This window comes from Acartia tonsa, chromosome 14 (genome assembly GCF_053477335.1).
Source record: "Acartia tonsa isolate MP-2025a chromosome 14, ASM5347733v1, whole genome shotgun sequence".
NCBI lineage: Eukaryota > Metazoa > Arthropoda > Copepoda > Calanoida > Acartiidae > Acartia > Acartia tonsa.
In genome coordinates this window covers 3,376,579-3,388,640 of record NC_137273.1, presented here as the reverse complement: position 1 = coordinate 3,388,640, position 12,062 = coordinate 3,376,579, and the positions used below count along the sequence as shown (strand labels likewise).

At 32.7% G+C, this 12,062-nt stretch overlaps 1 protein-coding gene across 4 annotated transcripts in view; it reads right to left on the bottom strand.

Moving 5' to 3' along the window:
* Window positions 1-612: 612 nt before the first annotated feature.
* The window catches only part of LOC145305542 (uncharacterized), a 56,474-nt gene continuing 45,024 nt past the window's right edge, over window positions 613-12,062 (bottom strand). For all 4 annotated transcript variants that reach the window (XM_080147184.1, XM_080147186.1, XM_080147185.1 and 1 more), the window contains 13 exons: window positions 11,845-11,924; window positions 11,326-11,364; window positions 10,937-11,008; window positions 10,035-10,140; window positions 8,543-8,583; window positions 8,017-8,100; window positions 7,379-7,430; window positions 6,679-6,759; window positions 5,401-5,780; window positions 4,982-5,041; window positions 4,496-4,573; window positions 3,309-3,373; window positions 613-2,938 (listed from right to left, as the gene is read on the bottom strand). In XM_080147184.1, coding sequence (XP_080003310.1) covers window positions 2,883-2,938; window positions 3,309-3,373; window positions 4,496-4,573; window positions 4,982-5,041; window positions 5,401-5,780; window positions 6,679-6,759; window positions 7,379-7,430; window positions 8,017-8,100; window positions 8,543-8,583; window positions 10,035-10,140; window positions 10,937-11,008; window positions 11,326-11,364; window positions 11,845-11,924 — 1,194 coding nt within the window. In that variant the 3' untranslated portion in view covers window positions 613-2,882. The remainder of the gene's footprint in view (window positions 2,939-3,308; window positions 3,374-4,495; window positions 4,574-4,981; window positions 5,042-5,400; window positions 5,781-6,678; window positions 6,760-7,378; window positions 7,431-8,016; window positions 8,101-8,542; window positions 8,584-10,034; window positions 10,141-10,936; window positions 11,009-11,325; window positions 11,365-11,844; window positions 11,925-12,062) is intronic.

Sequence of the window (12,062 nt, the reverse complement as noted above, 5' to 3'; positions counted from 1 at the left end):
CTTAAAAATATCCTGTATTTAAGCAGTTTTTCAGCAGATATACATACAATTTTGTTTCGTTCGACTTTTAGACATTTATATTCTGATTATTCAGTTATTAATTAATTATTTAGAAAGTTAATGTTCGTTTGTCCTATCTTTTCAGAGTTTCGGATGCTGCGCAAAATGGTACAAAAAAATGACGTCATACTATAAAGTTGTCCAATGAGAGGCCAGTATACATTGTAATTGACCAATGGTAAAATATATACTCGCCTCTCATTGGTTATTTTATCATATGACGTCAATTTTTTGTACCATTTTGCGCAGCATCAGAGTTTCGCCTTTATGGATGTTTTCATCCTTGTTCTTTTTTCCTTTATATTATCCAATTATTTCAATGTACGATAAATTTATGTACCTTCACAATGATAATAAACCAAGATACCCATTCTCCATTATAATTATTGGTTGAAGAGTTTGGACACTGCTAGCGTTAAACCAAAAAAATCAATGAAAAATTTATTTTTAATAAACTTTAAATTAAATATAATCATTTTGAGAGCATTAAAACGACTTATTATATGATTTAATTAAAAATTCTTTGAAAAATATTATAAAAATCAACAATACTTTCTTTTTAATGCTATATTAAAAGATCTTTTTTTGGAAGACATTGGTTAAAAAAATACATTTATAAAACATATAATACATTTACATAATTGGTTAGGGTAATTAAAAATTTTGTGGATTTTTAAATGAAGAAAGTTTACAATAAAACAAATTTAAATCAAATCAGAAAATCGTAGAATGAACTGTTTAAGGTTATTTTTTCGTTGATATTTTCGAATTGATCTGAAAAAATGTTAAACTCTAAACTATCTTGGATTTATGTTTATTTGGATCTAGTGCAGTTCACGGTAAAATATTACTGGTTTCGATTCTCCGAAAATCCTAAATGGAGAAAGTGTCTCAAAAACTAGCCATGTGACGTCATAAAAATGAGGGATTAATGATTATCCATATCTTTTTTAGGGGTTTTCTTACCCACTTCTCCTCTCAATCCCTCATTTATATGACGTCACATGGCTGATTTTTGAGACACTTTGACTAGTTACCAGAAAATCTATAGACTTTAAAGGCTGTTAGCAGCCAAACACCTGAACGTATATATCATATTCGCATAGTAATTTAACCAACATAAAAAGGTCTACAAATAATCTGGAATAGCCATTACTCCATTACTCAATAATGCAAAGTTATCTCGCAGAGCAAACAAATGCGCGAATCCTTTTGGCGTTCAAAGTTAGTAGATTTTTGGAGAGGAACATTTTACCGTGAACTGCACAAGATCCCTACATTTCAAGGAGGGGTTAAGTTTTTTTTTATGTGCATATTGAACATAGATTGTAGCTGTGTTTAGTGTCTTAGGAAAATGGGGATAGATGTCACCGCTTTTGGCCTACCTATTATATTGAAGTCATAGTAGAGTTAAAGAGAAAGGGAAGGGGGAAAGAAACCCCATAGAAAAGAGATGGATAAAGTGTATTTCCTGAAGGCAATAGAATAGGTAGGCCAAAAGCAGTGACATCTATCCCCATTTTGCTAGGGCACTTTAGACAGCTACACACAATTTTATTCATATTAGTATTATTAAATATAAACTCATTTAAATCCTAGTTTTAAAATAAATATTAATTACAAAAAGCTCAAATAGTTTTTCTTACATATAAAAATTGTTTTGGATTGTTATTTTTGAAAAATAGTTTTTAAAATAAATTTTTAGAAAGTTTTAAACTTTTTAGATTATCTTTTGACTTAAAGACGTGCATATGTGGAGGTGGGGGGGGGGGAGGGGTTACACCTCCCCTGAACCTTTTCATACAGTGGAAAGTAAAATATTGTAGGGGTGGAATTTATTGTTAGGTACTTAGAACCCCCATCTCATATCTAATAAGGAGGGGGAGGGATGGGCACTATCAAGACATTTGGTGAATTTATAACCCTAACTCACCCCCCCCCTCATCCAGCAAATACCGTGCACGCCATTGATGATATTGACTAGTGTTATGCTAACTACAAATAGTATAAATTTAAAAGAAAATATTTTGGTTAATAATAATTTTTTTAAGGATTGTATAAAAAACAAGGACGACAACATCCTTAAAAGCGAAGATCTAAAATCAGAAGGAAGGACAAATGAACACTCACTCTTTTAGAGTGTCAGAACTTAATAAGCAGAACTTTAAGTAGAAATGAACGACCGGACTTTCTGTTAATGATTATATAATTTCTAGGCTTTTAAAATCGTACCTAACTGTTATCGGACTGTTCTATCATGTTTAGATTAATGAAATGAGCTAACCGTTACGGACATACGGACCGACCCTAATTACAGAAAAGCTTAGCTTTTAAAAACATGCAAAATATTAAAAACTCATAAATAACCGGGAAACAATACAAAATTGGAAGAACAGAAATTTTAAGAATAAGACTTTTTTTAATCTGGAAATAAAAATTTGAAATTATTTCACATTTTATGGAAAAAATGTTTTTGAATCAATTTGTTTTAACAATTATTAGAGATAAAAAGAATAGTTAAATAAGCTATCGTATTATAGACAGCTTTCCGTGGATATTAAAATAAAAATCATGAGATTAAAACCAATATTGATAGCCCCGAGGGACTATAGGCCCAGGCTAATAAAACTGGCATTGATTTTATTATTTTTATTTTAATCTTAGTGGAAAATTGTCTGTAATTCGATGCTATAAATTTTCAGTTTGGCCGAGAACCGGTTCTTATCCACCAGATATTAATCGGTTTCAAACCATAATGAAAAAAATTACTAAACCAAAGCTTATGAATAAAATATATAGGTATACAAATTGATGTTAGTGATTTAGTGAGTTTTTCCGTTGAGTGTTATTTTGGTTCGGTACTTTGTGGATGGGGAACCTGAAATAAAACAAAATTATATTTATATCTCAAACAAGGATGACTTCAACCATGTGTTGCCAAGCAAAATAATGTCACAGATGGACAAATTTAGTTTAGAGCAGATTCTTAGTTGTCATAAAAGAAAGAAAGAGAGTATAAGATAAGACAAAGAAAACTTCGATATGCATAAATTTGTAACCGGACAAAGTGTCTCAAAAATCAGCCGTGTGACGTCATAAAAATGATGGAAATGAGAGGAGAAGTGGTAAAGAAAACCCTTAAAAAAGAGATGGATAATCTCTCATTTTTATGACGTCACATGGCTGATTTTTTTAGACCCTTTGTCCCCCTACATTTTATTGATATATGGATAAAAAAACTATTATACCTAGAGGTGAAGGAACCGGTACTTGTCTGTTGTAGTGGGATATCTTGGAGCTGGCATAGTGGTCACTACAATAAGATAGATAGATAGATAGATAGATAGATAGATAGATAGATAGATAGATAGATAGATAGATAGATAGATAGATAGATAGATAGATAGATAGATAGATAGATAGATAGATAGATAGATAGATAGATAGATAGATAGATAGATAGATAGATAGATAGATAGATAGATAGATAGATAGATAGATAGATAGATAGATAGATAGATAGATAGATAGATAGATAGATAGATAGATAGATAGATAGATAGATAGATAGATAGATAGATAGATAGATAGATATATAGATAGATAGATAGATAGATAAATAGATAGATAGATTATAAAGATAGATAGATAGATAGATAGATAGATAGATAGATAGATAGATAGATAGATAGATAGATAGATAGATAGATAGATAGATAGATAGATAGATAGATAGATAGATAGATAGATAGATAGATAGATAGATAGATAGATATATAGATAGATAGATAGATAGATAAATAGATAGATAGATTATAAAGATAGATAGATAGATAGATAGATAGATAGATGGATAGATAGATAGATAGATAGATAGATAGATAGATAGATAGATAGATAGATAGATAGATAGATAGATAGATAGATAGATAGATAGATAGATAGATAGATAGATAGATAGATAGATAGATAGATAGATAGATATATAGATAGATAGATAGATAGATAAATAGATAGATAGATTATAAAGATAGATAGATAGATAGATAGATAGATAGATAGATAGATAGATAGATAGATAGATAGATAGATAGATAGATAGATAGATAGATAGATAGATAGATAGATAGATAGATAGATAGATAGATAGATAGATAGATAGATAAATAGATAGATAGATAGATAGATAGATAGATAGATAGATAGATAGATAGATAGATAGATAGATAGATAGATAGATAGATAGATAGATAGATAGATAGATAGATAGATAGATAGATAGATAGATAGATAGATAGATAGATAGATAGATAGATAGATAAATAGATAGATAGATAGACAGACAGACAGACTATTGTCCGGCCAAACGTGGGGACACTTGTCTATAAGCTGTTTCGGAACTGACAGACAGACGAACAGACAAACAAACACAAACCTGTATTGAGAAGCATAATGGCTGTCACTGTTCTTTAGGGGCCGACTGTAAATTTCTTCTTCTTTCCTTCTGACTGGCCTGGTTAAAAGATAAATGTTTCTTAAGTTTACTATAAGCCATGGACATTTTTTGTTTACGAACAGCTATGAGCCTAGAAGCACCTTAGGGAAGAAGGAAGGAAGTGCGTGTCAAGTTGTCCACTGGACAATGTCTAGTTAAGTATGAAAAGAAACATTTTTGTTTTGTAGGATGGGGGGGGGGGTGGAATAGCAAAGTGATTTCTCTTGAGGGGATGGAGGATACCCTCTACCAAAAAATATCTTCTTTGCACCTATATAAAGCTTTGTTGTAAAAGAGAACCAAATCGGTTCAGTGGTTATTAAAATCTTCAGATACAGACTTAAAAACATTACATTATAGTATTATCTACTTTATACATAATGACATCTAGTGAGCAATATAAGAACTAATTTTAGAACTATATACCTGTTTTCTTCATTGCTAGAGTAATCTGCTGGTTTGTAATCTGGATAATTAGAACTTGGCCTAAACAAGTTTTATATAATTAACTAGCGGCCACATCTCTAGAGACCTTGAGGTGAGGGAAAGGGAAGTACCCCCCTCTCTCCCCTATTTTCAATATAAGTATAAGTAAAAAAATATGGAGTGGAGGTAATTTTTCTAGGAGCGATTTCTCTTAAGAGGGTTGTGGTTTCCTCCCCCAAAATAGTTATAAACATTCTCAGGACCGATGAGAAACTACATTGTAAAGAAGAACCATATCGGTTTAGCAGTTAACTAAATTCTATGGTAAACACAGACTAATAGACAACCTGTTACTTTTATATAAGGATGATAGGAAATATTATCCTTTTCTTAAGATTTTATTTAAATTAGTGTTTTACCTGTAAATTACTTCCTTAGAGCCATGATTTGATCCATAAATATATTCTGTTCTTCTATCCCTAGAGGAGTTTCTTCCAGTACTCTCATAGATATATTCCGGCCTCTGGGAAGTTCTTGAACTCGTTCTCTGATTGGTGGATCCATACTCATATTCTGGTCTCTGTTGAGATGACATCCTAGAGCTCGTCCTCTGATTGGTTGAGCCGTATTCATATTCTGGTCTCTGCTGCAACGACATCCTGGAGCTTGAACGTTGATTGGTTGAGCCATAGTCATATTCTGGCCTCTGTGGCTTGAGGTTTCGTGAGCTCGGGCGCTGCATGCTTCCATATGTGTATTCTGGCCTCTGCTGTGTAGAATTTCTAGAACTGGTTCTCTGTACACAAAATTTGGAGTGAAAATTGATACTTTAATAGTGTAGATAGATCAGTGTTTGTTTTTGTCTGTCCTTCTGTCCATCTGTAATGCTACAGTTGTCCGATTTTGATTGATCCTTCAGCACATAAACATTGACAACAAGAAAACAAGGATGACAACATCCATAAAAGCGAAGCACTGAAAAGGTAGGACAAACGGACATTAACACTTGTAGAATGTCAGAACTGAATAATCAGAATATAAATGTATAAGAGTCAAAGCAAAATTGTAAGTAAATTAGTTTAAAAAAACTGTTTTATACAGGATGTTTATGGACATACTTACATTTTTAGGACTTGATTATAGAGTTGCTTCGTTTATGACATTATACTTTGTTGTCCCAGGAATCAATATACCAAAAATCAGACCAATCCGATGATTAGATCACATAAAAATTTGTAGTTAAAAAGTAAAAAAATCAACATGTTTGAAATGGACGTACGGATATTTTGGTAATGATTATAGAGTTGCTACGCTTTCTAAATCGTACCTAACTACTAAAGGAATCACCCTGCAAAATTTGAAATCGGACAATTCTAACATACCTAAATTAACGAAAAAAGCTATCCGTTACGGACGGACGGACGGACCGACCCTAATTATAGAAAAGCTTCGCTTTTAAAAAGTATAAATTGTGCTGTTTTTCTCTTTTTCTTTCTCTAACTTTATCAAATAATCAATGGTTGAATGTATATTTTGCTAAAAATTTCAAAGATGTTCTCTACTTGTAGATGTAATTGTCATAATTAAAAAATAAAGGTTAAGAATATTAGGCAGAAGATTAATTAATTTATCTTTAAATTTAAATTTAAATTCAAAACCAGTTGAAATTAAATGATAAAAGTTTCACTTCATTCCTGAGCTGTTCCATAGATGTATTCTGTCCTCTGAGCCAACTTGGAGCCTGTTCTCTGGGTACTTCCATAGATGTACTCAGGTTTCTAGATAGATAGATTTAGATAGATAGATGGATAGATAGATCTAGATGGATTTATATACATATGTATTTTGTCCTCTCAGCCAACTTGATGCCTGTTCTCTGGGTACTCAGGTTTCTAGATAGATAGATAGATTGACAGATCTAGATAGAAAGATAGATTGACATATCTAGATAGTTAGATAGATGTATTCTGTCCTCTGAGCCAACTTGAACCCTGTTCTTTGGGCACTTCCATATATATACTCAGGTTTCTAGATAGATAGACAGAGAGATAGATAGATAGATCTAGATATATATATATATAGATGTATTCTGTCCTCTGAGCCAACTTGGAGCCTGTTCTCTGGTTACTTCCATTTTATACTCAGGTTTCTAGATAGACAGATAGATAGGATTTGTAGATTTATTTGTAATTTAAATTGATAGATAAAAAAATTAAGAGTGGTCTTTGATTAATTGAAAAAAAAATTCCTTGAATAGCCTTGGAAGTAGGGTTCTAATAGCCTTACATAGATATAAAGGAATTTTGAAGGATTTGACCCAGTTGGAATTACTGAAAAGTGTTTACACTTAAATTCCCAGGCCCTGCAGGGTCATCCCCTGCAGGATGCTGATAGTACCTGTTGCATTGAATGGGATGAATAAGATTCTGAATCTGTATTTCTCTTTCTCCTAAAATATAATATAGATGGTCATTGGTCAGTGGAATTCTCTCTTTTTTCAATTAGAAGACAGGTCTTACAAAAGAGGGGGAAGAAGGGCATTGTTTTAGACTTTATTACCAAGGTGATAATTGTTGAATATCTTTTTTTTTCTATATTTCTGTTTTTGGAAAATTCATTAATTTCTATTTTATAATATATTTTATAATAATTAATGCACAAATTCCTTAGAAACTTGTAAATTTATCAGAATCAAACTTTAACAGAGGAGAAAAGTGCAAAAATAAACGTTTTCCCATTGATGTTCTTTGAATTTGCATATCTTTTTGGTTCAAAAATATTTCCCCCAAATACTGTTTTTGAGATATTTTGCTTTATTGGTGCTGAATTTTAGGAAATTAATAGTGGAAACTAGTAACCAAAAAAGGCATCTAAATTTTATATTTATAGAAAATCATCCAAAATTATTAGCTAATCTAAAAATTTGGATTTGACTATTTCTTTGTCTTTTAGGGTCCTTAATGCCTTTGGCAGTAATTTAGAGTTGTATATATATTTATCTCGGAGTGGGACGATGAATGAACCTAGATGTTTACCTGGGGGGTGGTACAGGATGACCGCTGGAGGTATAATAAGCACTGTTACGGTTGGACTGTTCATATGTTTTCTTATGCTCTCGCCTAAATAAATTGACAATATTGGATCATGGAAAGAAAACGATGTAGCGGGGTTCGTCGTATTTTCACACTAGCTTTTGTAGGTTATTTTAGGCTATGTAAATGTTAATGATTGCCCTCAGGGGTAAAAAATAGGCCCCACAGGGGCTAAAAGTAGGAGAAAAAGTATGAAACCCCTACTTCGTTTTCTTGCCATGATCCACATACTTATTGATTTGAGCTTCTAACTCTGAGCTTTAAGGGGATTAAATTTCAATTTAGATGAAATTAAAATGTACAATATTTTTTTTTAAATACGGAGAGATTTCTTATGTTTTTTTTAGATCTAATGTCTAAATGGTGTATGGTATGTTGACATTTCTAATACATTTTCTTTTGTTATATTAAATTAAATTGATAATTTAAAACTTAAAAAAAATAATTTTTGAAGATAAAAACCCATTACCTTTTTACAGTATCTTTATTGTCAGCGCCTGATTTTCTAACCTGAAAAAAATAATTTTCAAGAATGTTCGAATCTAACAGCAATCAAACATGGAATAAAAATGTTTAAATCATGGAAAGAAAACGAAATAGCGAGTTTCGTCGTATTTTTCAGTAGTTTTTGATAGGATTTTTTTTTATGTTAGGTGAGGTAAATGTTAATGACTGACCCGCAGGATTATAGCCCCTCGCATGGGCTAGAAATAGGAGAAAAGCTACTGTTAAATCACGACGAAAGCCGCTACCTCGTTTTCTTTTCATTATCCAAATATTTTAACCCTTACAGATCGGGGGGGGGGGGGGGCTCCAAGAGCCCCCCCCTCTAGTTTTTTCAATCTCATTTTTTTGTAGGTAAGATGGAGTGCTGTGACTTCATGACTTTTTAAGTTTAGTAATTATACGTCGGCAAGAGTTGATTTTATTAGGATATCTGGTCTGTGTCGGTCGTGGTGTCCGGTCAAAGTCGGTTGGGTAGCACCAAAATTAGAAAAAAAATTCTAAATAAATCTTAATTTCTACATTATGACTTTTGTGTATAAGGAGAAACCTAAATTTTTTTTGGTGAATACTTAGATATCAATGACCTTCTGAGAAAAGTTGTGTTATGACTGTTTGACCGCTCCCTGACCGACTTTATGACCGATTTTTGTCCGGCTTTTACTACAGACATATATCATGAATATCGTGGCTTCTATTACAGCTAGAGACCTATAATTTTTTTTGGTAAATCCTTGAGCAACATCAAACTGATAAAAATATTAATTGGCACCGCCAACCGCCGTTTTACCGCCGTAACCGCCGAAAATGGCGGTTTCCGTTATTTGCCGTTTTTCGGCGATGATCAGAAAAAGTAATTTTTTTGTTATGAAAAATAATAGTTCGTCCTAAAATTTGGTCAACCTAGCTGCAAAATTCGCCGCTCTACAGCTGTTTTAAAATTTAGCGGCTGGCCGCTAAAAAGCGGCTAAGGAGCGGCCTGGCCGCTATGACTAGTAAAAGTAATTTTCTCTAAAAATACACATGAACCACCAGAAAAAAATTTTACATCTTTATCTGTAACAGGAGCCGAGATAGAGGGGGGGCTCTTGGAGCCCCCCCCCCCCCCCCCCCCGATCTATTAAGGTGGGAATTGGGGCCCGAGCTGTAAGGGTTAATAAACAAGAAATGTTTTAGATTTATATGATATTTTTAGTAAATTAATCAATAATCAAAAATAAGGATAATAACATCCATAATAAGAGACGATCAAAGTTAGAGAGCAACTGTTTAGATATCATGAAAAAATCAATAAAAAATACAAAACTTTTATTGGTCCGACATATCCGAAATCGCTGACAGGACGAATATCCGAGAAAAAAAAGCAATTTTTCGATAGCCTTACAGACTGACAATTAGTTTAATTTACAGTGAAGTTTCACTGAAAAACATATGATTGTCAAAAAATCTTTGCTCACCGTAGCATAATACACGTTGCTGAAATCGCTGACTGGCCGAATATCGCAGATGCTCGCAGATCTTCGCAAACCACCCCCGCTACGGCTAAGGTCTATAGAACTTGAACTAAAATATACAATTATCGATATATTAATACTTGGATGTTGCATCAGACTTTCATATACTGTATAATGGGATGCATGCAGCTGGCAAAAAATAATATTCTTCATCTTTTTCACTTTATCCATTCGATCCCCTCCACTCCTACTGGAAGACCCAACGGACCGATAAATGAGGTCCACGTTATCTAAATTGACGACAAATTTTCTACTGCCAATATATCCATGTATATATGTATTATATTTATCCATTTATACAACACACTTAATAATTTTTTGTTTTATTATTTTTAAATTTTTGCCTTTATAGATTGTGGGCTAGTAACTGTTTTTTTTATAATTTGGTAGTCGGCAGCAAATATAGTCTAAAATTTGGTGACTGGTTGTAACCAGGGAGGGAGGGGACTATAAATTATGTTGGAACCCTAAGTTTAATAAACACATTGATTCAAAAATCTTAAATTACTTAAATTAAATTTTGATTCGTTAGTTTTCAACTATGTAGTTCTACTTCATTGTTTTTATCTTTTTTTAGGATACCTGAAACTGACTTTAAAAAATTTATTTATGATAAGATTGGGGTAGTATTGTTTGCTGTGCCTAGCCCCTGCGGAGGGCCCTTACCCTGAAGAGCGTATACTCTGTTTGACCTTACCTAACCTCACTTCAATTAATATAAAAAAAAACTATCTACCATTACCCTCCTCCACCTTATTATAAATTAAGGGTGGGGGAAGGGGGTTTACAGCCCATAATATGGTACTTTGAGTGAAAATGCCTTATTTTCTTTGCATTGAAGTTACCTGATAGAAGAACTGCTGGAGCCAAAATGTTTTTCCAGCCAGGAATCTGTATGGTTCTCCTGCTTTCCTGGCCTTAATATAAATATGTAGATAGATTGATACAATTATGTTCTTATAGAAATAGAATTTTGATTGACAACATCTATAAGCAGCGAAAAATATCACAAAAAAATCATGAAATAGATAGATGGACCGAAAGACAGACGGACAAAACAATTACAGACTGGATGCATATATGTCATAGGAATCCTCAATAAAAATTTCAGCTGAATATTTTTAGAATTACATTTTTCCCATAGCGTTACGAACTGACTGACTGACGAACAGACAAAGTTATTTATAAAGTATATTATAATATTTAGAGTTAATAAATCTGATGTAAAAATTACCTTTTATCATGACTAGGCTTGTACTTCAATTTGGGGGATCTAAAACAAAAAAGAAGAGATTTTACAAAATGTCCGAAAAATTAGTCGTGTGACGTCATGAGGAGAAATGAGAGGAGAAGTGGGGAAGGAAACCCCTCAAAAAGAGATGGATCTCTTGACGTCTCACGGCTCTTTTTTTGGACATTTTGAAGAGTCTCAGAAAAATAACTTGAAAGATATTTTTTCATAGAAAAAATATGATTACAAGTGGCGGAGGTAGTTTTTTTCCCCTATTTATAACTCCCAACCCTGTGGAGCTAACCAGAACCTAATATAACTATACAAAACCTGACATAAAGTATGGGGTGGGGGAATTTTCATTTTTGGGGGGGTTGGGGGTGTCCCACCACAGGACCAGTAGGTATATTCCCTGGAGAGTAGAATCCGATCGGTTCAGTTGTTACCGAGATCTTAAGGGACAGACGGACAGACAGACAGACATCATTCTACTTTTTATTATAGATATGAAAATTGTCTTACTTGTTAAATTGTTGTAATTTTCTGTCCTGTTCTAATTCAAGCTCCTTTGATTCTGAAACATAATGTGCTCCGTTCCCAACCTAACAAATATAAATATTAGCTTATACTTCAATTCATGTGATATTGTAAAGAAGGATGACAACATCCATAAGTAGCAAAGCTCAAAAATCATGGAAGAACATCCAGAATGAACTAAAGAGTATTTAAACACAAAATAA